Here is a 26,741-nt window from a genome sequence, read left to right as displayed (position 1 = left end):
TTTTGACGATGAGCCAGAAGAGGGCCTTGTCTTGGTTGCATCCTACATGAGTGTTTTCATCTGAATTCATGTCACAGAGTAGTGTGGTCTGCAACTTCAGTCCGCCTGCACAACTTGCTATTTGTCTGTGTGGGTTTCCTGTGACAGAATGTAGTGGAAATTTCTTGCTTCTCTGTATTGTGTTGTTACTTCTTGGAAGAAGCACCCCCCCCCCCCTCCAACAATGACTTAAAGAACTGCTAGATACATATATATATATATTATTTTATTTTTGTTATTTTTTTTATTTTCACAAAAAAACTGACAACAAGAAAAGAGTTTATCAACTTTTCAAACACATCGTTGCTTTTGAATTGAAATATAATAATAAAACGTAACTGCCATCCGTGTTTTCATACTGTATATGTTATCAATGGTATTGATTGCTCCTCTGTCTAATGAGTGTGTAAATTACAGGTCACAAGTGTTGATGACAGAGTAGGCGGCAGAACTCTGTGTCATCTTCTTCTTCTTCTGTGGTCTCTGTGATGCCTGACGGATTTCCAGTGCAGCATAACACACATCTTCATCCTAAAATGGATTATAAATATTGTTATATTATTCTAAATCATAAACATGTATTCTTGCAATACAATGATTGACTATAATGCTCTATTAAACATTTAGGTATTACATAACTAATGTGGAGCAGCAGTACATTTCCCATGGTCAACATTTTTTTACCTTATTCTCACTCGTTTGGCCTCTGGCGTCGGGTCTTTTCACATCAGTTTTAGGTTCCTTAGCTGCATGAATAAAGCATAATTATAGTATAACGTCCAACATCCCACAATACCTTAAAGCACTCTATAACAAGTTAAGTAAAACAAATAATACAACAAACTGAAGAAAGAAGTGAGTGACATATGCAGCGGTTACCTGTTTTCTGATAAACCAGAAGGGAGGAGAACACAGAGGAGAGAACGGCAAAAGCTGGACACAGAGAGTACAGCAGCATCCAGCACATGCCACAGTCTCCTGTATTCAGGCAGCGAGGCTCGCTATCGTCTAGATAAAACACAAAGTTGTGTCAATAAACTCTGCAAAGTGTATTGGAGAAATTTTGATCTCGTAAAAATGTAAGGGAAATGAGAAGTGTTTATTTTACTTGTTCAAAGTCACATGGGTATTAGTTTTTCCTCTACTCCAGTAACCATACAAACCCTGATATTTCCAGGAATAAATGTTAATAAGAAGATATTTCTGTTGGTTTTCCTGTTGGTTGACGTTTATTGGGCAAAAGCTGCATTACCATTACTATCTGCGCTCACTCTTGTTGTTGAATGATACAAATGTCAGCAGCTACTTTCCAAAGTTCACAGAGTGGAGGCTTCTGTAATATGAATGCCCATGTTGTGGGAATGAGATGTTAAATGAGTGTGTCCACATACTTATGTCAATGTAGCGCAAGTACGGCACAAAGAAAAGCCAGATCTGAGTACTTACCAAATAGAATCCTTGTTGTTATGTTGCCATATCTGTAAACAGGTCTGGAAGTAATTATTTTGTTATCCTCCACCTTAGTATGTCCAGTTCCGCAGTAGTAGAGGCCTTCATCAGAGTCAGTGGTGTTTATGATCATCAAGTCATAGAAGTCAGAGGAATAGTTCTTCACAAAGTGGAAACGAGGAAGGGGTTTCATAACGCGCACCAAATCAATGGTTGCACTCCACTGAAGGTTTACTTCAAGGACAAGAGAAGGCTGGTTCTCATGAGAGCAGTTCCTGTACCACACTATGTATACTCCACTTGATAATTTACAGTCACAGTACAGAGTGATGTTGTCTCCCGGTCTGACTGTTGCCTCCAACACTGATCCAGAGATCCAATCATGACTGCAGGATGCAACTATTGGAATATCAAAACAATACAAAAGCAAGAAATGAGGTGAACGGTTGTTTCACAATACACTGAAGGCAGACTCAATACAAAAACACTGAGATGTTAGCATGGATTCATTAGAAGAAAAAAGTAAATCTCAATAACTTTACTAAAAATTACTTTGGAGAATGACCAGAAAAATACGCAGCCTGTCCATGTGAGATGATGAGCCGGTGTAGAAAGACAAGGAAACAGGTCTTACTGCCAGATGTCGTGACTTTTCCCCAGACAGGAAATGTAAGTTGTGATTGGCTGGTTGATTGGAACATTTTCTTCTGTGACTGTTTCTATTTTTGTGTGACGCTCTGACTTCAAATGACTGTACCTGTACACACACTGTAACTGGGGACTGAATCTCTTCAGGTGCTTTTGCACTTTTTGCGGTTATGGTGAGACGGTCCACTTTAGAGAGCAAAGACATATTGTCAGCAATATTGATCATATTTAGTAGAAAGTCTGGCAGACAACTTGACTGCATGATGATGCTTTGGGGTAATGTCACGGTGGCTGTAAAATAATATAGATTTTACATTATCTCATTTATAGACCCTCCTCTGTTGAGCAATATGTTTGAACAATTCATAGAATAATAGTATTGCAAACGCAGACTTTACGAACATGCTTAATGTTATTGAGCCCCGTGACACTACTCCTTCACGGGCCCATTCCAGCCAGATCTTAATTCTGATAAAGTAGAGAATCGAATGTCCGAAGCACCCTCTGTTACTCTGACTTTACCTTTACCTCACCACTGAATGGGAGATGAAAAGCCATGTTCTTCAGACACGTCCCCTGAGAGTCTCACCAGTGAGGATTTGGCCCAAGAGACGACAGAAGCAGTGGAAGTTGGAGCGAGCTGATGTTATACCATTCCTGTGACTACTGACAATGCCAGGAATATAGTTGGAGCTGCTGGTCCAGGGCCACAGATAGTATGCTTTAACCATGTCATTAATCTAGCGTCTCAGAAAGCAACGGCAGTGCAGTGGATCTCTCGCTTCCTCCATAGATCAGAGAGATTGTGACCTTCTTTCACTGAAGCACAACAGCAGCCCACGTGTTAAAGACAAAACAGGAGTTGCTGCAGCTTCCTGTTCACAAATCTATCCATCATTGTTCAAAGTCAAAAAGAACATACTTTACGATGTTAGTTTTAATAAATACAAATATTTCAAAATCAAGGATATTTCTCTGGCATTTACCGTGGCACCACTGTGTCGTATCAAACCGAACCGAGAATTTTGTGAACCGTTGCACCAGCAGAAATGAAGGCTGTTTCTTTACTCTTTCAAAGTTCACATTTTGGACCTGTGACATTGTCATCAGACCACAATAGTCTGTAAAACCTGACAGCGTGTTTCACGTCAGAGTATAATCTGCCTGAGGAGGTGAGATGATGCTTCTGGTGTCAAACCTTCATGGTAATAACTTGAGACACATTTACTTATTTATTTTCAAAGGGGAAAAAACAATTGACTACTGATACATTGTTGAGCTCGGGACGAGTTTCAACTGGCCACAGAACACAACTCCAGTTAAAATCACATCTTAATCCTGAGAGACAATTTGACATTTTTAATCAATAATCATTATAATGCAGATTAAGAGATATGACAATAAATAGAGATAGAGAGAGAAGAGAAATAGTTCTTCTTGTTGGTTACCTGATAGTGTTTTGCTTTCAATACAAGAATAGATATGATTTGCTTGGAATTTTTTTTTTCAAAAAATGAACGTGGAAGTACTTCTAGGTATTACCAGAGTAAGAGTGGATAAAAAAAGGTACAAGTAAGCAAGTCAGAGAGAACGTCATCATGCAGAACACTCTTTTGGAGTCGGGATGAAATATATAGAGAGGATTAGATCTTTTAAAAATGTCAGAAGCATCCAAGCATACTTTCATAAAGCCCCACATTTTATAATACTCCTACTATAAGTAAGTTGCACCCTGAAAGAATCTGAACTGTGATCGGCTCAGATGTGCTAACTGATACACAAGGACTCCTCTTCCCCCTGTGAGACTATTTGTTCCTTGTGCTCGTTGTTTTGGACTCTTGCTGATAACAACTATAAGCTCACATACTGCAATAAACTAAAAATTTAAAAATTCTCAGAGTACATGACAACGTAGCAACGTACATGATATGATAATTGCATTACTTGTTCTGTGCAAATAAAGTTTATTACCTTTGGCCTCGTCATTTTGTGACACAGGGATTTATATATTGTCACACTGCGTGGCAGGCTGGTCAGAGCCAATGCAGTTAGTTTTGTTTTGGTAATAATACAATCTAGCAGCTATAGCAAATGTGGCAAACTGCTACTAGGAGTGAGAGGTGGACATCAGCATTTCCCCTCCCTTTTTTAGCACATCATTTTTTTTAAAGAAGTGTTTCCCTAAATACCATGAAAATGTGTACGGGTACAACATCTTGAAATTTTGTCCCGCAAACAAACGTAAATCCAAAAATGCCATAAGATGTTGTTCAGACATCAGGTTGCAGCCAAACAGCATATCTTGACCATGTTACCTGTGTATGAAACCACATTCTGCATCTCTCTGTGAACAAATTACGCTCGCACACAGTGCACAGCAGACCGATCTGACTTTGAGCTCATAAAGTCAGGATGTGGTCACTGGTATGACATAGATTCAGAAATAAACTTCTAAATGTAGCTGAGAGGGCTGCAGAGCTCTGACCTGCCTGTCGTTAGACATAAATAATAACATCTGAATTAGCAGCCAAGCACTTCTTTCAATGAGCTAGTGGAGATTCCTTCCACGTGAACTATTTATAGTATGTTTCACAATGAAAACATTGAAATATTTTCTCACTTTTAACTTAATTCCACCAACATCTTCAGCAAGTCACTAGTCCGCAGCTTCAGTCTGTTGAGCTCTGCGGCCGTAAGACGAGCTGTTTGTCACTGTGGGTTTCCTGTAAAGCTACCTGGGAATTGTATCACTACTGGTGAAGAGTGTATGTGAGGGCTGATGGCAAACCTGAGATAAACACAGGAAATTATCTGAAAACAGCTTTGAGTCTCGTTACATTCGCCACCATTATGAAATGTTACAGATCAATTTCAATCAAAAATGTGAACCTGAAGCTGGATTGTGATCAACAACAACAGAGAGGTTTTCTGTCTGGATGCTAATGTGTGCAACTGATCAATCTTTAAGTTAAACCTAAGTAAAACACACGTATACTCTGTGAAGAATAAAACAATGAAGGAAGAAATTCAGTCAGTTTAAATATTTTTTCCTGAATTTAGTTCATATGCACTGTGGTTCATGCCACTGACAGTGGGGTTTGTCCAAAACAATGTGAAACATGAAAACATAGTTGAGGTGGAATTGTTGGAATTGAATGATCAATCAGTTTATTGTCACTGTTTTGTCAATGGAGACATTTTCTGCCAAAGGGTCCGTATTAAACTACTAATATTTTGTAGTAAAACTGTCAAACTAAATTATCAGTAAGAGGGAATGTCACATTAGCTGTAAAATAGTACCAATTACAGGGTCTTGATTTGATTTGAAGGATTGGCCCCTCTGTTGAGAAATGAGTATTATATTACAATGTTGCAGCTGCTATAGCGAATCAATTTTGAAACAAGATGCCACATGATCTCGTTCTGTTTGTTCAGGACAGCTTGGGGCTCCAACGTCATCCAGAAGTATTTTTGGTTTGTGACTTAACAGCTCCACTGGAGGTCAGGAGAGTTTCGCCTGGAGCTGGTGTGACGAACTGAGATTACACCACCAGCATTTCCCCGCCCATCACGCTGTTTTTAAAGTTTTTAAAGTACTCCTAAACACACCAAAACTGTTGTCAACAAATACTCCATCTAGCAATTCATACAGTCAACCAATTTAAAGCATTTTTGAGCTACAACGATGTAAAAGAAGGAACACTGTGTGAGACCAGGAGCCGTTGGTTTGTGTCTATTGGAAGTATTGTCTCTATTGTCAACATGTAGGATCACACTGAACTGTGGACGGTGAAGCTGTACACTAATCTGCAGCTTCAGCCTGTCTGCACGTTAAGCTCTGCAGTCCTGTGAGGGACTGTTTGTCACTGTGAGTTTCCTGTGAGCCTTACTGATTAGAAGGTGCGACACGATTGTGGTTGGCTTTACTGTCACTTCTGTGTTGTCTTTTTAACTTCTTTGAAACTGTGTGGCAGGGACATCCTTAAAAGAGTAAGCTTGGTAAGAATATTAAACAGTAGCCGTCTTGGCTTTGTATGATATGTCATTTTCCTCTGTAACAAAATGAGCTCCAACATAACAAATTCTCAAAGTTCCAAACTCTATATGGTCCGGATTGATGGCTAACTTGAGATAAGAACAGGAAATTGCCTGAAAACAGCAATCATGTCTTGTTACAGGTTGCCATCACAGCCATTATGAAATGTTACAGATCGATTTCAATCAAACAATGTGAATCTGAAGCTGGATTGTGATCAACAACAACAAACAGGTTTTCTCTCTGGAAGTTTAAAAAAAGGTGTATTTATTATAAGTGGGGTGAGGAAATTAAGTTTAGTATCAACTTTCAAAATGTCATTGCTCTCCACATTCAAAAAAGCAAACAACAAAGCAACAGTATTTTCTGCACAACTTTTTTAATACACATCAGTCATAGATATCGCCCCCCCCCCCCCCCCCATATTTTACAGGTACATGGCCTGACTTGGTGTTGCGCTTTGTTTGATCCCATTGTTAGATGTTATATAGTTATATTTGTTATTTTGTTTTAGTGTCTCTACATCCTAGAAGTATTGATTGCAGAATAGGTGCTGAATTCAGAACTCTGGGTTTTCTTCTTCTTTGGTCTCTGTGATGCCTGCCGGATTTCCAGCGCAGCATAACACACATCTTCATCCTAAAATTTGACATTTGTTGTTTAGAATCAAGATTGTGAACTAATTTATTGCCATTATTCAATATATCCTAGTGTTACACCTACCTGATGCAGTCTTGCTGGAGGTCTTTGCTGATCAGCTTGAGGTTCTGGAGCTGCAGAAATCAATACAACATCAGTACAGACAGCATGGTGCGTCCAAACTCAAACACAGATCGAAAGAAGGAACTTGTCTGAATTCAGTATTCTTTTTTTTCATTTAATTTAATTTTGTAGATTCTCATGGATATTCCTGACATTTAGCTCTAAAGGAGAGGTATACAGTCGTTACCTTTTTTCTGACAGAGATGATAAACCAGAAGAGAGGAGAGGAGAGAGGAGAGAACAGCAAAAGCTGGACACAGGGAGAACAGCAGAATCCAACATACACCACAGTCGTGTGGAGTCTCGTGGTGAGGAGTCTCACTGGAGTCTGAATAAAAAACAAAGTTGTGTCAGTTAGCGTCATTAAACTCTGGTCTCACCAAAATGGCAAACGATTTAGAAAAAACTACATTTTTGTGTAATTTTCCTGAACAAAGCTCTTTGCGTGTGAACATAAGTGTAATAGCTGTTCCATGAGCCCTGGAACCTAGAGCCCCAAAAATAAAAACACTGTTGGATTTGTATTAAATTCAGCGGAGTTTGTTGAGAACTCAAGTTTTCACTGAGCAGAGAAAAAAATAAACTGCATCGACATTATTATTTGTTCTGCCAAGATGTTCAGATCTTTTCAGAATGAAGTACAAAGTGCAACCTTTAACTTTGATGGAGCCTCAGATTTAAAATGTGAAATGATCCCAAAGCTCACTATGCATAAAAATACATATGGAAATGCACATTTAAGGATGACATACAAACCTTCAGATACATGAAGTCTCAGATTTGGGAATATAATTATTTGTAGAAACCACTTTAATGTTTCACTCCAGATTGGCTGTTGACACAATCTTACTCTCAGACTTCATGATAGTTCACCTTTTTCATTGTTAATATAAGTATATATGGGGTCTGCGTACATTTTCAGTCAACTGATATATTCACTGCAGTCACACATAGATCTTTTCGGAACAAATTTAGACCGGAACACTTACTGAATAGGATCCTTGTTGAGATGTTGCCATATCTGTAAAGAGTTTTGGAACCAACGTATTCTTTATCCTCCACTGTTTTCTGTTCAGTTCCACAGTAGTAGAGGCCCTCATCAGAATCAGTGATGTTTATGATCAGCAGGTCATAGGATTCAGAATAAAAGTTTCTCACAAAGTGGAAACGAGGAAGGGGGTTCATAACGCGCGCCAAATCAAGCGTTGCACTCCATTGAAGGTTTACATCAAGGACAAGAGAAGGCTGGTTCTCATGAGAGCAGTTCCTGTACCACACTATGTATACTCCACTTGATAATTTACAATCACAGTACAGAGTGATGTTGTCTCCCGGTCTGACTGTTGCCTCCAACACTGATCCAGAGATCCAATCATGACTGCAGGATGCAACTCCTGGAATACAAACACAATCGTAAAAGTAGATTGAAATGTGCTCGGTGTTACACGACTTCACATTACAGCAGGTGCAGGTTCCTGCTCAACACAACAACAATGAGTGTATATGAATTTTCTCAAAATTAAATATCAAATATCCAAAATTTGTCTCAAAGAATTACCTAAAAGAGCGACCAGAAAAATGTGCAGCCCGTCCATGTGTGATAATGATCGAGATATGGAAGACAGCGAGACAGATCTTACTGAAAGATGTCATGCCTTTTGTAGACGTGTCTGTCAAAGGAAGTATACAATGTGATTGGCCAGTCAAGTGGAACATTTTCTTCTGTGGTTGTTTTTCTCTTTGTGTAAAGGTATGTGGCAGGCTGGGCTGTTATGGCTGTTTCCCGTACGTGATCACTCAATAACAGAGACAACAAGATAAAACCCACCACACCCCAGCATCTAACTGAGGTGTTGCCATTACATGGTAGATTTCAGCCTTGTAATACTTGCAGTGTTGTCTTTGTAGGATTTACAGTATGCTGAGGGTTGTTATAGACTTGGAGGGTCTGATGCATAAGGACCAGAAGTAGACAATCCTCCAAATTAGGAAACAATGTGGGATACAGTGGGCAGAAGCTTCCAGTTCCAACAAGTAGTCTTGTAGGCCAATTTACCATCCAGACGAGTAAGCAAGCTTTAAACATCAAATTAAAACTGTTAACAGCGTCAAAATGTCTGGTTGTTGCATGTTCGGTTTGTCAGAATCGATATTCCAACAGCGGGATTACGTTAATTCAACAGAATTCCAACCGTTTCAGAGCAACAGGTGTTTCAGTGTAGCGAGTGAAAGTGTCACTTGTGACATTTAGCCAAACGCGTCCGTGGCTGCTCGTAGTAACTCACGTGAACGGTTGGCCTCGATAATAAACCCAAATGAGCTTGTATTTAGAATTATTTTAAAAAATCATATTATGACATGAATGCTTTCTAGTTGCTGATCCCTGATAATTATTTCATTGTGAATAACAAATCTGTGTTGAAATCAGGAGGAGGAGAGCTAATAATGATGGCAGCACGGGAGCTAACAGCTAACGTACGGAGGTTCTATTGAGATATGGCTCATCGGCAATTGGTTTGGTGGCATATCTTCAAGTTATATTTGCTCCATTTTTTTTCTGCTGATCCGATCTATGACTCAAAACCATGATACGATTGAAACCACGAGTTTTGTGATCCGTTGCACCCCTAATGTCATTTTGTTGTGTTTGTCGTACTGTACGTGAGCGCAGATAAAGAAGTTGTGAACATCGAGTGACTTGTATGCTCATAATTTCTCACTGGTGCAACGTTTTCACACTATGTTTTCCACCAAATACAGGTACTGTATATGTCTGGCCACTAAATATCGGGCCACGTGCTAATGTGTTCTACCCACTAGCACACAGATCTGGAAAAGGAATTTGTTTAGGTTGCATTAGCGATCTGTGGTTGTCAATGCCTTTGCATAGCTTGACAAGCTATTACTCGTGGTCATAATTCAGTTGCCAGACTGAGCGCTTATGTTCGTCATCATTGTTTACGATCTCTCAAAGGACCCATTAGAATAAGTCAATTATCAGTGACTACCAAACAGACCTACGGTTCTTCTAAAAAAAATCATTCAGTAACTCAACAAAACTGATACAACCTCTTGCGTATAGAAGAAAAACCTCATCTTTCTTTTTCAGAAAAGGCCCACGAATGATAAAAGTTGTTATTTTGGAGGTTTGATGTATCCAAACACAGGAACATGAGAAGTATGTTTGTCTTCACTTTCACAGTTTCTGATAGAACGTATCATCTCAGAGGACTGATGAGGTGAGATGAATGAAACACAGAGTGTCAAAGCTTCATGGTGGGAACTATCAAACACACTTGTCTTTTCATTGGGGCTCGAACACAGTGTAATACCACTGATGCAGTGGTTGCTGTGATACAGCTGTGTGCGTGTCTACACATGCCTGTATTGATGTCCACTTTTTATGGTGTGTGTTACCATGCAGCCTTTGATGCGCTGTTGATTTCCTCACCACATATAAGCTGTTCAGTGTAACTCTGAGGTTTGGTGTCTGTATGAGAGGAAACACTGTCCTTGATGAAGGTCAATTTTTTTTCCATCTCCTCTCACAAGAACATGTATTTGATACTATGTATGCTGCACTTGATAATTTACAGTCACAGTACAGAGTGATGTTGTCTCCCAGTCTGACTGTTGCCTCCAACACTGATCCAGAGATCCAATCATGACTGCAGGATGCAACTATTGGAATATCAAAACAATACAAAAGCAAGAAATGAGGTGAACGGTTGTTTCACAGTACACTGAAGGCAGACTCAATACAAAAACACTGAGATGTTAGCATGGATTCATTAGAAGAAAAAAGTAAATCTCAATAAGTTTACTAAAAATTACTTTGGAGAATGACCAGAAAAATACGCAGCCTGTCCATGTGAGATGATGAGCCGGTGTAGAAAGACAAGGAAACAGGTCTTACTGCCAGATGTCGTGACTTTTCCCCAGACAGGAAATGTAAGTTGTGATTGGCTGGTTGATTGGAACATTTTCTTCTGTGACTGTTTCTACTTTTGTGTGACGCTCTGACTTCAAATGACTGTACCTGTACACACACTGTAACTGGGGACTGAATCTCTTCAGGTGCTTTTGCACTTTTTGCGGTTATGGTGAGACGGTCCACTTTAGAGAGCAAAGACATATTGTCAGCAATATTGATCATATTTAGTAGAAAGTCTGGCAGACAACTTGACTGCATGATGATGCTTTGGGGTAATGTCACGGTGGCTGTAAAATAATATAGATTTTACATTATCTCATTTATAGACCCTCCTCTGTTGAGCAATGTGTTTGAACAATTCATAGAACAATAGTATTGCAAACGCAGACTTTACGAACATGCTTAATGTTATTGAGCCCCGTGACACTACTCCTTCACGGGCCCATTCCAGCCAGATCTTAATTCTGATAAAGTAGAGAATCGAATGTCCGAAGCACCCTCTGTTACTCTGACTTTACCTTTACCTCACCACTGAATGGGAGATGAAAAGCCATGTTCTTCAGACACGTCCCCTGAGAGTCTCACCAGTGAGGATTTGGCCCAAGAGACGACAGAAGCAGTGGAAGTTGGAGCGAGCTGATGTTATACCATTCCTGTGACTACTGACAATGCCAGGAATATAGTTGGAGCTGCTGGTCCAGGGCCACAGATAGTATGCTTTAACCATGTCATTAATCTAGCGTCTCAGAAAGCAACGGCAGTGCAGTGGATCTCTCGCTTCCTCCATAGATCAGAGAGATTGTGACCTTCTTTCACTGAAGCACAACAGCAGCCCACGTGTTAAAGACAAAACAGGAGTTGCTGCAGCTTCCTGTTCACAAATCTATCCATCATTGTTCAAAGTCAAAAAGAACATACTTTACGATGTTAGTTTTAATAAATACAAATATTTCAAAATCAAGGATATTTCTCTGGCATTTACCGTGGCACCACTGTGTCGTATCGAACCGAACCGAGAATTTTGTGAACCGTTGCACCAGCAGAAATGAAGGCTGTTTCTTTACTCTTTCAAAGTTCACATTTTGGACCTGTGACATTGTCATCAGACCACAATAGTCTGTAAAACCTGACAGCGTGTTTCACGTCAGAGTATAATCTGCCTGAGGAGGTGAGATGATGCTTCTGGTGTCAAACCTTCATGGTAATAACTTGAGACACATTTACTTATTTATTTTCAAAGGGGAAAAAACAATTGACTACTGATACATTGTTGAGCTCGGGACAAGTTTCAACTGGCCACAGAACACAACTCCAGTTAAAATCACATCTTAATCCTGAGAGACAATTTTACATTTTTAATCAATAATCATTATAATGCAGATTAAGAGATATGACAATAAATAGAGATAGAGAGAGAAGAGAAATAGTTCTTCTTGTTGGTTACCTGATAGTGTTTTGCTTTCAATACAAGAATAGATATGATTTGCTTGAAATTTTTTTTTTCAAAAAATGAACGTGGAAGTACTTCTAGGTATTACCAGAGTAAGAGTGGATAAAAAAAGGTACAAGTAAGCAAGTCAGAGAGAACGTCATCATGCAGAACACTCTTTTGGAGTCGGGATGAAATATATAGAGAGGATTAGATCTTTTAAAAATGTCAGAAGCATCCAAGCATACTTTCATAAAGCCCCACATTTTATAATACTCCTACTATAAGTAAGTTGCACCCTGAAAGAATCTGAACTGTGATCGGCTCAGATGTGCTAACTGATACACAAGGACTCCTCTTCCCCCTGTGAGACTATTTGTTCCTTGTGCTCGTTGTTTTGGACTCTTGCTGATAACAACTATAAGCTCACATACTGCAATAAACTAAAAATTTAAAAATTCTCAGAGTACATGACAACGTAGCAACGTACATGATATGATAATTGCATTACTTGTTCTGTGCAAATAAAGTTTATTACCTTTGGCCTCGTCATTTTGTGACACAGGGATTTATATATTGTCACACTGCGTGGCAGGCTGGTCAGAGCCAATGCAGTTAGTTTTGTTTTGGTAATAATACAATCTAGCAGCTATAGTAAATGAACAATCATGATTTAGCACTGTGTCATTTAGTTTGGACAGCTTCAAGTAAATTTTCCTCTTGGGTCCTTTTAGCTTTACTACTTAACATCTCCACTAGAGGTCAGGAGAGTTCCACTGGTGTGGCAAACTGCTACTAGGAGTGAGAGGTGGACATCAGCATTTCCCCTCCCTTTTTTAGCACATCATTTTTTTTAAAGAAGTGTTTCCCTAAATACCATGAAAATGTGTACGGGTACAACATCTTGAAATTTTGTCCCACAAACAAACGTAAATCCAAAAATGCCATAAGATGTTGTTCAGACATCAGGTTGCAGCCAAACAGCATATCTTGACCATGGTACCTGTGTATGAAACCACATTCTGCATCTCTCTGTGAACAAATTACGCTCGCACACAGTGCACAGCAGACCGATCTGACTTTGAGCTCATAAAGTCAGGATGTGGTCACTGGTATGACATAGATTCAGAAATAAACTTCTAAATGTAGCTGAGAGGGCTGCAGAGCTCTGACCTGCCTGTCGTTAGACATAAATAATAACATCTGAATTAGCAGCCAAGCACTTCTTTCAATGAGCTAGTGGAGATTCCTTCCACGTGAACTATTTATAGTATGTTTCACAATGAAAACATTGAAATATTTTCTCACTTTTAACTTAATTCCACCAACATCTTCAGCAAGTCACTAGTCCGCAGCTTCAGTCTGTTGAGCTCTGCGGCCGTAAGACGAGCTGTTTGTCACTGTGGGTTTCCTGTAAAGCTACCTGGGAATTGTATCACTACTGGTGAAGAGTGTATGTGAGGGCTGATGGCAAACCTGAGATAAACACAGGAAATTATCTGAAAACAGCTTTGAGTCTCGTTACATTCGCCACCATTATGAAATGTTACAGATCGATTTCAATCAAAAATGTGAACCTGAAGCTGGATTGTGATCAACAACAACAGAGAGGTTTTCTGTCTGGATGCTAATGTGTGCAACTGATCAATCTTTAAGTTAAACCTAAGTAAAACACACGTATACTCTGTGAAGAATAAAACAATGAAGGAAGAAATTCAGTCAGTTTAAATATTTTTTCCTGAATTTAGTTCATATGCACTGTGGTTCATGCCACTGACAGTGGGGTTTGTCCAAAACAATGTGAAACATGAAAACATAGTTGAGGTGGAATTGTTGGAATTGAATGATCAATCAGTTTATTGTCACTGTTTTGTCAATGGAGACATTTTCTGCCAAAGGGTCCGTATTAAACTACTAATATTTTGTAGTAAAACTGTCAAACTAAATTATCAGTAAGAGGGAACGTCACATTAGCTGTAAAATAGTACCAATTACAGGGTCTTGATTTGATTTGAAGGATTGGCCCCTCTGTTGAGAAATGAGTATTATATTACAATGTTGCAGCTGCTATAGCGAATCAATTTTGAAACAAGATGCCACATGATCTCGTTCTGTTTGTTCAGGACAGCTTGGGGCTCCAACGTCATCCAGAAGTATTTTTGGTTTGTGACTTAACAGCTCCACTGGAGGTCAGGAGAGTTTCGCCTGGAGCTGGTGTGACGAACTGAGATTACACCACCAGCGTTTACTCGCCCATCACGCTGTTTTTAAAGTTTTTAAAGTACTCCTAAACACACCAAAACTGTTGTCAACAAATACTCCATCTAGCAATTCATACAGTCAACCAATTTAAAGCATTTTTGAGCTACAACGATGTAAAAGAAGGAACACTGTGTGAGACCAGGAGCCGTTGGTTTGTGTCTATTGGAAGTATTGTCTCTATTGTCAACATGTAGGATCACACTGAACTGTGGACGGTGAAGCTGTACACTAATCTGCAGCTTCAGCCTGTCTGCACGTTAAGCTCTGCAGTCCTGTGAGGGACTGTTTGTCACTGTGAGTTTCCTGTGAGCCTTACTGATTAGAAGGTGCGACACGATTGTGGTTGGCTTTACTGTCACTTCTGTGTTGTCTTTTTAACTTCTTTGAAACTGTGTGGCAGGGACATCCTTAAAAGAGTAAGCTTGGTAAGAATATTAAACAGTAGCCGTCTTGGCTTTGTATGATATGTCATTTTCCTCTGTAACAAAATGAGCTCCAACATAACAAATTCTCAAAGTTCCAAACTCTATATGGTCCGGATTGATGGCTAACTTGAGATAAGAACAGGAAATTGCCTGAAAACAGCAATCATGTCTTGTTACAGGTTGCCATCACAGCCATTATGAAATGTTACAGATCGATTTCAATCAAACAATGTGAATCTGAAGCTGGATTGTGATCAACAACAACAAACAGGTTTTCTCTCTGGAAGTTTAAAAAAAGGTGTATTTATTATAAGTGGGGTGAGGAAATTAAGTTTAGTATCAACTTTCAAAATGTCATTGCTCTCCACATTCAAAAAAGCAAACAACAAAGCAACAGTATTTTCTGCACAACTTTTTTAATACACATCAGTCATAGATATCGCCCCCCCCCCCCCATATTTTACAGGTACATGGCCTGACTTGGTGTTGCGCTTTGTTTGATCCCATCGTTAGATGTTATATAGTTATATTTGTTATTTTGTTTTAGTGTCTCTACATCCTAGAAGTATTGATTGCAGAATAGGTGCTGAATTCAGAACTCTGGGTTTTCTTCTTCTTTGGTCTCTGTGATGCCTGCCGGATTTCCAGCGCAGCATAACACACATCTTCATCCTAAAATTTGACATTTGTTGTTTAGAATCAAGATTGTGAACTAATTTATTGCCATTATTCAATGTATCCTAGTGTTACACCTACCTGATGCAGTCTTGCTGGAGGTCTTTGCTGATCAGCTTGAGGTTCTGGAGCTGCAGAAATCAATACAACATCAGTACAGACAGCATGGTGCGTCCAAACTCAAACACAGATCGAAAGAAGAGACTTGTCTGAATTCAGTATTCTTTTTTTTCATTTAATTTAATTTTGTAGATTCTCATGGATATTCCTGACATTTAGCTCTAAATGAGAGGTATACAGTCGTTACCTTTTTTCTGACAGAGATGATAAACCAGAAGAGAGGAGAGGAGAGAGGAGAGAACAGCAAAAGCTGGACACAGGGAGAACAGCAGAATCCAACATACACCACAGTCGTGTGGAGTCTCGAGGTGAGGAGTCTTATTGGAGTCTGAATAAAAAACAAAGTTGTGTCAGTTAGCGTCATTAAACTCTGATCTCACCAAAATGGCAAACGATTTAGAAAAAACTACATTTTTGTGTAATTTTCCTGAACAAAGCTCTTTGCGTGTGAACATAAGTGTAATAGCTGTTCCATGAGCCCTGGAACCTAGAGCCCCAAAAATAAAAACACTGTTGGATTTGTATTAAATTCAGCGGAGTTTGTTGAGAACTCAAGTTTTCACTGAGCAGAGAAAAAAATAAACTGCATCGACATTATTATTTGTTCTGCCAAGATGTTCAGATCTTTTCAGAATGAAGTACAAAGTGCAACCTTTAACTTTGATGGAGCCTCAGATTTAAAATGTGAAATGATCCCAAAGCTCACTATGCATAAAAATACATATGGAAATGCACATTTAAGGATGACATACAAACCTTCAGATACATGAAGTCTCAGATTTGGGAATATAATTATTTGTATAAACCATTTTACTTTTTCACTCCAGATTGGCTGTAGACACAATCTTACTCTCAGACTTCATGATAGTTCACCTTTTTCATTGTTAATATAAGAATATATGGGGTCTGCGTACATTTTCCTACTGTAAGCCAATCATTTAGTCAACTGATATATTCAATGCAGTCACTCATAGAACAAACATAGACCAGTATACTTACTGAATAGTATCCTTGTTGAGATGTTGCCATATCTGTAAAGAGTTTTAGAAATAATTTTATCTTTATCTTCCAATCTTTGCTGTTCAGTTCCACAGTAGTAGAGGCCTTCATCAGAATCAGTGATGTTCATGATCAGCAGGTCATAGGATTCAGAAGAAAAGTTTCTCACAAATTGAAAAGCAGAAGGAATATTCCGAAAACCATATATAGATTTTTTTTTTCCAAGGACAAGAGAAGGCTGGTTCTCATGAGAGCAGTTCCTGTACCACACTATGTTTACTCCACTTGATAATTTACAGTCACAGTACAGAGTGATGTTGTCTCCCGGTCTGACTGTTGCCTCCAACACTGATCCAGAGATCCAATCATGACTACAGGATGCAACTCCTGGAATACAAACACAATCTTAAAAGTAGATTGAAATGTGCTCGGTGTTACACAACTTCACATTACAGCAGGTGCAGGTTCCTGCTCAACACAACAACGAGTGTATATGAATTTTCTCAAAATTAAATATCAAATATCCAAAATTTGTCTCAAAGAATTACCTAAGAGAGCGACCAGAAAAATGTGCAGCCCGTCCATGTGTGATGATGATCGAGATATGGAAGACAGCGAGACAGATCTTACTGAAAGATGTCATGCCTTTTGTAGACGTGTCTGTCAAAGGAAGTATACAATGTGATTGGCCAGTCAAGTGGAACATTTTCTTCTGTGGTTGTTTTTCTCTTTGTGTAAAGGTATGTGGCAGGCTGGGCTGTTATGGCTGTTTCCCGTACGTGATCACTCAATAACAGAGACAACAAGATAAAACCCACCACACCCCAGCATCTAACTGAGGTGTTGCCATTACATGGTAGATTTCAGCCTTGTAATACTTGCAGTGTTGTCTTTGTAGGATTTACAGTATGCTGAGGGTTGTTATAGACTTGGAGGGTCTGATGCATAAGGACCAGAAGTAGACAATCCTCCAAATTAGGAAACAATGTGGGATACAGTGGGCAGAAGCTTCCAGTTCCAACAAGTAGTCTTGTAGGCCAATTTACCATCCAGACGAGTAAGCAAGCTTTAAACATCAAATTAAAACTGTTAACAGCGTCAAAATGTCTGGTTGTTGCATATTCGGTTTGTCAGAATCGATATTCCAACAGCGGGATTACGTTAATTCAACAGAATTCCAACCGTTTCAGAGCAACAGGTGTTTCAGTGTAGCGAGTGAAAGTGTCACTTGTGACATTTAGCCAAAGGCGTCCGTGGCTGCTCGTAGTAACTCACGTGAACGGTTGGCCTCGATAATAAACCCAAATGAGCTTGTATTTAGAATTATTTTAAAAAATCATATTATGACATGAATGCTTTCTAGTTGCTGATCCCTGATCATTATTTCATTGTGAATAACAAATCTGTGTTGAAATCAGGAGGAGGAGAGCTAATAATGATGGCAGCACGGGAGCTAACAGCTAACGTACGGAGGTTCTATTGAGATATGGCTCATCGGCAATTGGTTTGGTGGCATATCTTCAAGTTATATTTGCTCCATTTTTTTTCTGCTGATCCGATCTATGACTCAAAACCATGATACAATTGAAACCACGAGTTTTGTGATCCGTTGCACCCCTAATGTCATTTTGTTGTGTTTGTCGTACTGTACGTGAGCGCAGATAAAGAAGTTGTGAACATCGAGTGACTTGTATGCTCATAATTTCTCACTGGTGCAACGTTTTCACACTATGTTTTCCACCAAATACAGGTACTGTATATGTCTGGCCACTAAATATCGGGCCACGTGCTAATGTGTTCTACCCACTAGCACACAGATCTGGAAAAGGAATTTGTTTAGGTTGCATTAGCGATCTGTGGTTGTCAATGCCTTTGCATATCTTGACAAGCTATTACTCGTGGTCATAATTCAGTTGCCAGACTGAGAGCTTATGTTCGTCATCATTGTTTACGATCTCTCAAAGGACCCATTAGAATAAGTCAATTATCAGTGACTACCAAACAGACCTACGGTTCTTCTAAAAAAAATCATTCAGTAACTCAACAAAACTGATACAACCTCTTGCGTATAGAAGAAAAACCTCATCTTTCTTTTTCAGAAAAGGCCCACGAATGATAAAAGTTGTTATTTTGGAGGTTTGATGTATCCAAACACAGGAACATGAGAAGTATGTTTGTCTTCACTTTCACAGTTTCTGATAGAACGTATCATCTCAGAGGACTGATGAGGTGAGATGAATGAAACACAGAGTGTCAAAGCTTCATGGTGGGAACTATCAAACACACTTGTCTTTTCATTGGGGCTCGAACACAGTGTAATACCACTGATGCAGTGGTTGCTGTGATACAGCTGTGTGCGTGTCTACACATGCCTGTATTGATGTCCACTTTTTATGGTGTGTGTTACCATGCAGCCTTTGACGCGCTGTTGATTTCCTCACCACATATAAGCTGTTCAGTGTAACTCTGAGGTTTGGTGTCTGTATGAGAGGAAACACTGTCCTTGATGAAGGTCGATTTTTTTTCCATCTCCTCTCACAAGAACATGTATTTGATACTATGTATGCTCCACTTGATAATTTACAGTCACAGTACAGAGTGATGTTGTCTCCCAGTCTGACTGTTGCCTCCAACACTGATCCAGAGATCCAATCATGACTGCAGGATGCAACTATTGGAATATCAAAACAATACAAAAGCAAGAAATGAGGTGAACGGTTGTTTCACAATACACTGAAGGCAGACTCAATACAAAAACACTGAGATGTTAGCATGGATTCATTAGAAGAAAAAAGTAAATCTCAATAAGTTTACTAAAAATTACTTTGGAGAATGACCAGAAAAATACGCAGCCTGTCCATGTGAGATGATGAGCCGGTGTAGAAAGACAAGGAAACAGGTCTTACTGCCAGATGTCGTGACTTTTCCCCAGACAGGAAATGTAAGTTGTGATTGGCTGGTTGATTGGAACATTTTCTTCTGTGACTGTTTCTACTTTTGTGTGACGCTCTGACTTCAAATGACTGTACCTGTACACACACTGTAACTGGGGACTGAATCTCTTCAGGTGCTTTTGCACTTTTTGCGGTTATGGTGAGACGGTCCACTTTAGAGAGCAAAGACATATTGTCAGCAATATTGATCATATTTAGTAGAAAGTCTGGCAGACAACTTGACTGCATGATGATGCTTTGGGGTAATGTCACGGTGGCTGTAAAATAATATAGATTTTACATTATCTCATTTATAGACCCTCCTCTGTTGAGCAATATGTTTGAACAATTCATAGAATAATAGTATTGCAAACGCAGACTTTACGAACATGCTTAATGTTATTGAGCCCCGTGACACTACTCCTTCACGGGCCCATTCCAGCCAGATCTTAATTCTGATAAAGTAGAGAATCGAATGTCCGAAGCACCCTCTGTTACTCTGACTTTACCTTTACCTCACCACTGAATGGGAGATGAAAAGCCATGTTCTTCAGACACGTCCCCTGAGAGTCTCACCAGTGAGGATTTGGCCCAAGAGACGACAGAAGCAGTGGAAGTTGGAGCGAGCTGATGTTATACCATTCCTGTGACTACTGACAATGCCAGGAATATAGTTGGAGCTGCTGGTCCAGGGCCACAGATAGTATGCTTTAACCATGTCATTAATCTAGCGTCTCAGAAAGCAACGGCAGTGCAGTGGATCTCTCGCTTCCTCCATAGATCAGAGAGATTGTGACCTTCTTTCACTGAAGCACAACAGCAGCCCACGTGTTAAAGACAAAACAGGAGTTGCTGCAGCTTCCTGTTCACAAATCTATCCATCATTGTTCAAAGTCAAAAAGAACATACTTTACGATGTTAGTTTTAATAAATACAAATATTTCAAAATCAAGGATATTTCTCTGGCATTTACCGTGGCACCACTGTGTCGTATCGAACCGAACCGAGAATTTTGTGAACCGTTGCACCAGCAGAAATGAAGGCTGTTTCTTTACTCTTTCAAAGTTCACATTTTGGACCTGTGACATTGTCATCAGACCACAATAGTCTGTAAAACCTGACAGCGTGTTTCACGTCAGAGTATAATCTGCCTGAGGAGGTGAGATGATGCTTCTGGTGTCAAACCTTCATGGTAATAACTTGAGACACATTTACTTATTTATTTTCAAAGGGGAAAAAACAATTGACTACTGATACATTGTTGAGCTCGGGACAAGTTTCAACTGGCCACAGAACACAACTCCAGTTAAAATCACATCTTAATCCTGAGAGACAATTTTACATTTTTAATCAATAATCATTATAATGCAGATTAAGAGATATGACAATAAATAGAGATAGAGAGAGAAGAGAAATAGTTCTTCTTGTTGGTTACCTGATAGTGTTTTGCTTTCAATACAAGAATAGATATGATTTGCTTGAAATTTTTTTTTTCAAAAAATGAACGTGGAAGTACTTCTAGGTATTACCAGAGTAAGAGTGGATAAAAAAAGGTACAAGTAAGCAAGTCAGAGAGAACGTCATCATGCAGAACACTCTTTTGGAGTCGGGATGAAATATATAGAGAGGATTAGATCTTTTAAAAATGTCAGAAGCATCCAAGCATACTTTCATAAAGCCCCACATTTTATAATACTCCTACTATAAGTAAGTTGCACCCTGAAAGAATCTGAACTGTGATCGGCTCAGATGTGCTAACTGATACACAAGGACTCCTCTTCCCCCTGTGAGACTATTTGTTCCTTGTGCTCGTTGTTTTGGACTCTTGCTGATAACAACTATAAGCTCACATACTGCAATAAACTAAAAATTTAAAAATTCTCAGAGTACATGACAACGTAGCAACGTACATGATATGATAATTGCATTACTTGTTCTGTGCAAATAAAGTTTATTACCTTTGGCCTCGTCATTTTGTGACACAGGGATTTATATATTGTCACACTGCGTGGCAGGCTGGTCAGAGCCAATGCAGTTAGTTTTGTTTTGGTAATAATACAATCTAGCAGCTATAGTAAATGAACAATCATGATTTAGCACTGTGTCATTTAGTTTGGACAGCTTCAAGTAAATTTTCCTCTTGGGTCCTTTTAGCTTTACTACTTAACATCTCCACTAGAGGTCAGGAGAGTTCCACTGGTGTGGCAAACTGCTACTAGGAGTGAGAGGTGGACATCAGCATTTCCCCTCCCTTTTTTAGCACATCATTTTTTTTAAAGAAGTGTTTCCCTAAATACCATGAAAATGTGTACGGGTACAACATCTTGAAATTTTGTCCCGCAAACAAACGTAAATCCAAAAATGCCATAAGATGTTGTTCAGACATCAGGTTGCAGCCAAACAGCATATCTTGACCATGGTACCTGTGTATGAAACCACATTCTGCATCTCTCTGTGAACAAATTACGCTCGCACACAGTGCACAGCAGACCGATCTGACTTTGAGCTCATAAAGTCAGGATGTGGTCACTGGTATGACATAGATTCAGAAATAAACTTCTAAATGTAGCTGAGAGGGCTGCAGAGCTCTGACCTGCCTGTCGTTAGACATAAATAATAACATCTGAATTAGCAGCCAAGCACTTCTTTCAATGAGCTAGTGGAGATTCCTTCCACGTGAACTATTTATAGTATGTTTCACAATGAAAACATTGAAATATTTTCTCACTTTTAACTTAATTCCACCAACATCTTCAGCAAGTCACTAGTCCGCAGCTTCAGTCTGTTGAGCTCTGCGGCCGTAAGACGAGCTGTTTGTCACTGTGGGTTTCCTGTAAAGCTACCTGGGAATTGTATCACTACTGGTGAAGAGTGTATGTGAGGGCTGATGGCAAACCTGAGATAAACACAGGAAATTATCTGAAAACAGCTTTGAGTCTCGTTACATTCGCCACCATTATGAAATGTTACAGATTGATTTCAATCAAAAATGTGAACCTGAAGCTGGATTGTGATCAACAACAACAGAGAGGTTTTCTGTCTGGATGCTAATGTGTGCAACTGATCAATCTTTAAGTTAAACCTAAGTAAAACACACGTATACTCTGTGAAGAATAAAACAATGAAGGAAGAAATTCAGTCAGTTTAAATATTTTTTCCTGAATTTAGTTCATATGCACTGTGGTTCATGCCACTGACAGTGGGGTTTGTCCAAAACAATGTGAAACATGAAAACATAGTTGAGGTGGAATTGTTGGAATTGAATGATCAATCAGTTTATTGTCACTGTTTTGTCAATGGAGACATTTTCTGCCAAAGGGTCCGTATTAAACTACTAATATTTTGTAGTAAAACTGTCAAACTAAATTATCAGTAAGAGGGAACGTCACATTAGCTGTAAAATAGTACCAATTACAGGGTCTTGATTTGATTTGAAGGATTGGCCCCTCTGTTGAGAAATGAGTATTATATTACAATGTTGCAGCTGCTATAGCGAATCAATTTTGAAACAAGATGCCACATGATCTCGTTCTGTTTGTTCAGGACAGCTTGGGGCTCCAACGTCATCCAGAAGTATTTTTGGTTTGTGACTTAACAGCTCCACTGGAGGTCAGGAGAGTTTCGCCTGGAGCTGGTGTGACGAACTGAGATTACACCACCAGCATTTCCCCGCCCATCACGCTGTTTTTAAAGTTTTTAAAGTACTCCTAAACACACCAAAACTGTTGTCAACAAATACTCCATCTAGCAATTCATACAGTCAACCAATTTAAAGCATTTTTGAGCTACAACGATGTAAAAGAAGGAACACTGTGTGAGACCAGGAGCCGTTGGTTTGTGTCTATTGGAAGTATTGTCTCTATTGTCAACATGTAGGATCACACTGAACTGTGGACGGTGAAGCTGTACACTAATCTGCAGCTTCAGCCTGTCTGCACGTTAAGCTCTGCAGTCCTGTGAGGGACTGTTTGTCACTGTGAGTTTCCTGTGAGCCTTACTGATTAGAAGGTGCGACACGATTGTGGTTGGCTTTACTGTCACTTCTGTGTTGTCTTTTTAACTTCTTTGAAACTGTGTGGCAGGGACATCCTTAAAAGAGTAAGCTTGGTAAGAATATTAAACAGTAGCCGTCTTGGCTTTGTATGATATGTCATTTTCCTCTGTAACAAAATGAGCTCCAACATAACAAATTCTCAAAGTTCCAAACTCTATATGGTCCGGATTGATGGCTAACTTGAGATAAGAACAGGAAATTGCCTGAAAACAGCAATCATGTCTTGTTACAGGTTGCCATCACAGCCATTATGAAATGTTACAGATCGATTTCAATCAAACAATGTGAATCTGAAGCTGGATTGTGATCAACAACAACAAACAGGTTTTCTCTCTGGAAGTTTAAAAAAAGGTGTATTTATTATAAGTGGGGTGAGGAAATTAAGTTTAGTATCAACTTTCAAAATGTCATTGCTCTCCACATTCAAAAAAGCAAACAACAAAGCAACAGTATTTTCTGCACAACTTTTTTAATACACATCAGTCATAGATATCGCCCCCCCCCCCCCATATTTTACAGGTACATGGCCTGACTTGGTGTTGCGCTTTGTTTGTTCCCATCGTTAGATGTTATATAGTTATATTTGTTATTTTGTTTTAGTGTCTCTACATCCTAGAAGTATTGATTGCAGAATAGGTGCTGAATTCAGAACTCTGGGTTTTCTTCTTCTTTGGTCTCTGTGATGCCTGCCGGATTTCCAGCGCAGCATAACACACATCTTCATCCTAAAATTTGACATTTGTTGTTTAGAATCAAGATTGTGAACTAATTTATTGCCATTATTCAATATATCCTAGTGTTACACCTACCTGATGCAGTCTTGCTGGAGGTCTTTGCTGATCAGCTTGAGGTTCTGGAGCTGCAGAAATCAATACAACATCAGTACAGACAGCATGGTGCGTCCAAACTCAAACACAGATCGAAAGAAGAGACTTGTCTGAATTCAGTATTCTTTTTTTTCATTTAATTTAATTTTGTAGATTCTCATGGATATTCCTGACATTTAGCTCTAAATGAGAGGTATACAGTCGTTACCTTTTTTCTGACAGAGATGATAAACCAGAAGAGAGGAGAGGAGAGAGGAGAGAACAGCAAAAGCTGGACACAGGGAGAACAGCAGAATCCAACATACACCACAGTCGTGTGGAGTCTCGAGGTGAGGAGTCTCACTGGAGTCTGAATAAAAAACAAAGTTGTGTCAGTTAGCGTCATTAAACTCTGATCTCACCAAAATGGCAAACGATTTAGAAAAAACTACATTTTTGTGTAATTTTCCTGAACAAAGCTCTTTGCGTGTGAACATAAGTGTAATAGCTGTTCCATGAGCCCTGGAACCTAGAGCCCCAAAAATAAAAACACTGTTGGATTTGTATTAAATTCAGCGGTGTTTGTTGAGAACTCAAGTTTTCACTGAGCAGAGAAAAAAATAAACTGCATCGACATTATTATTTGTTCTGCCAAGATGTTCAGATCTTTTCAGAATGAAGTACAAAGTGCAACCTTTAACTTTGATGGAGCCTCAGATTTAAAATGTGAAATGATCCCAAAGCTCACTATGCATAAAAATACATATGGAAATGCACATTTAAGGATGACATACAAACCTTCAGATACATGAAGTCTCAGATTTGGGAATATAATTATTTGTATAAACCATTTTACTTTTTCACTCCAGATTGGCTGTAGACACAATCTTACTCTCAGACTTCATGATAGTTCACCTTTTTCATTGTTAATATAAGAATATATGGGGTCTGCGTACATTTTCCTACTGTAAGCCAATCATTTAGTCAACTGATATATTCAATGCAGTCACTCATAGAACAAACATAGACCAGTATACTTACTGAATAGTATCCTTGTTGAGATGTTGCCATATCTGTAAAGAGTTTTAGAAATAATTTTATCTTTATCTTCCAATCTTTGCTGTTCAGTTCCACAGTAGTAGAGGCCTTCATCAGAATCAGTGATGTTCATGATCAGCAGGTCATAGGATTCAGAAGAAAAGTTTCTCACAAATTGAAAAGCAGAAGGAATATTCCAAAAACCATATATAGATTTTTTTTTTCCAAGGACAAGAGAAGGCTGGTTCTCATGAGAGCAGTTCCTGTACCACAATATGTATACTCCACTTGATAATTTACAGTCACAGTACAGAGTGATGTTGTCTCCCGGTCTGACTGTTGCCTCCAACACTGATCCAGAGATCCAATCATGACTACAGGATGCAACTCCTGGAATACAAACACAATCTTAAAAGTAGATTGAAATGTGCTCGGTGTTACACAACTTCACATTACAGCAGGTGCAGGTTCCTGCTCAACACAACAACGAGTGTATATGAATTTTCTCAAAATTAAATATCAAATATCCAAAATTTGTCTCAAAGAATTACCTAAGAGAGCGACCAGAAAAATGTGCAGCCCGTCCATGTGTGATGATGATCGAGATATGGAAGACAGCGAGACAGATCTTACTGAAAGATGTCATGCCTTTTGTAGACGTGTCTGTCAAAGGAAGTATACAATGTGATTGGCCAGTCAAGTGGAACATTTTCTTCTGTGGTTGTTTTTCTCTTTGTGTAAAGGTATGTGGCAGGCTGGGCTGTTATGGCTGTTTCCCGTATGTGATCACTCAATAACAGAGACAACAAGATAAAACCCACCACACCCCAGCATCTAACTGAGGTGTTGCCATTACATGGTAGATTTCAGCCTTGTAATACTTGCAGTGTTGTCTTTGTAGGATTTACAGTATGCTGAGGGTTGTTATAGACTTGGAGGGTCTGATGCATAAGGACCAGAAGTAGACAATCCTCCAAATTAGGAAACAATGTGGGATACAGTGGGCAGAAGCTTCCAGTTCCAACAAGTAGTCTTGTAGGCCAATTTACCATCCAGACGAGTAAGCAAGCTTTAAACATCAAATTAAAACTGTTAACAGCGTCAAAATGTCTGGTTGTTGCATATTCGGTTT

The 26,741-nt window shown here is 39.1% G+C and overlaps 2 protein-coding genes and 2 long non-coding RNA genes across 4 annotated transcripts; all 4 read right to left on the bottom strand.

The window, feature by feature from the left end:
- Positions 1 to 316: 316 nt before the first annotated feature.
- On the bottom strand, positions 317 to 2,101 carry LOC137885211 (uncharacterized). The gene is made up of 5 exons (XM_068727379.1): positions 2,041 to 2,101; positions 1,486 to 1,887; positions 919 to 1,047; positions 724 to 785; positions 317 to 570 (listed from the first exon to the last, which is right to left on the bottom strand). Exons 1-5 carry the CDS (start codon positions 2,075 to 2,077, stop codon positions 451 to 453), a joined length of 750 nt encoding a protein of 249 aa, XP_068583480.1. The 5' UTR covers positions 2,078 to 2,101; the 3' UTR covers positions 317 to 450.
- A 4,519-nt stretch (positions 2,102 to 6,620) lies between these two features.
- LOC137885379 (uncharacterized) lies at positions 6,621 to 8,541 on the bottom strand. Its single transcript, XM_068727616.1, has 5 exons — positions 8,493 to 8,541; positions 7,924 to 8,328; positions 7,122 to 7,262; positions 6,896 to 6,945; positions 6,621 to 6,811 (listed from the first exon to the last, which is right to left on the bottom strand). The coding sequence occupies exons 1-5, from the start codon at positions 8,527 to 8,529 to the stop codon at positions 6,692 to 6,694; spliced, it is 753 nt and encodes a 250-aa protein (XP_068583717.1). The 5' UTR covers positions 8,530 to 8,541; the 3' UTR covers positions 6,621 to 6,691.
- A 6,751-nt stretch (positions 8,542 to 15,292) lies between these two features.
- Positions 15,293 to 17,508, bottom strand: LOC137885235 (uncharacterized). The gene is made up of 5 exons (XR_011104792.1): positions 17,327 to 17,508; positions 16,779 to 17,165; positions 15,967 to 16,107; positions 15,741 to 15,790; positions 15,293 to 15,656 (listed from the first exon to the last, which is right to left on the bottom strand). It is a non-coding gene; the product is annotated as an uncharacterized lncRNA (long non-coding RNA).
- Positions 17,509 to 24,126: 6,618 nt separating this feature from the next.
- On the bottom strand, positions 24,127 to 26,315 carry LOC137885175 (uncharacterized). Its single transcript, XR_011104791.1, has 5 exons — positions 26,161 to 26,315; positions 25,613 to 25,999; positions 24,801 to 24,941; positions 24,575 to 24,624; positions 24,127 to 24,490 (listed from the first exon to the last, which is right to left on the bottom strand). It is a non-coding gene; the product is annotated as an uncharacterized lncRNA (long non-coding RNA).
- Between the last annotated feature and the right edge of the window lie 426 nt (positions 26,316 to 26,741).

This window comes from Cebidichthys violaceus, unplaced genomic scaffold (assembly GCF_023349555.1).
Source record: "Cebidichthys violaceus isolate CVI_PGR_0920_01 unplaced genomic scaffold, fCebVio1.0.p SCAF_4, whole genome shotgun sequence".
Taxonomy (NCBI): Eukaryota; Metazoa; Chordata; class Actinopteri; order Perciformes; family Stichaeidae; genus Cebidichthys; species Cebidichthys violaceus.
Note: the sequence above shows the minus strand (reverse complement) of the source record. Positions and strands in the feature narration are given on the sequence as shown.

What these genes read in the sequence shown, in the direction of transcription:
- LOC137885211 (XM_068727379.1), bottom strand. Translation starts at nt 2,077, where the DNA reads ATGGACAGGCTGCGTATTTTTCTGGTCATTCTCCAAA. An exon ending in AACAACAAGGATTCTATTTG is followed by an intron (nt 1,048 to 1,485) that starts GTAAGTACTCAG and finishes TGTTTTATCTAG; the next exon opens with ACGATAGCGAGCCTCGCTGC. An exon ending in TCTGGTTTATCAGAAAACAG is followed by an intron (nt 786 to 918) that starts GTAACCGCTGCA and finishes TTATTCATGCAG; the next exon opens with CTAAGGAACCTAAAACTGAT.
- LOC137885379 (XM_068727616.1), bottom strand. Translation starts at nt 8,529, where the DNA reads ATGGACGGGCTGCACATTTTTCTGGTCGCTCTTTTAG. An exon ending in TTTTCTGGTCGCTCTTTTAG is followed by an intron (nt 8,329 to 8,492) that starts GTAATTCTTTGA and finishes TTTGTATTCCAG; the next exon opens with GAGTTGCATCCTGCAGTCAT. An exon ending in CTCAACAAGGATCCTATTCA is followed by an intron (nt 7,263 to 7,923) that starts GTAAGTGTTCCG and finishes TTTTTTATTCAG; the next exon opens with ACTCCAGTGAGACTCCTCAC.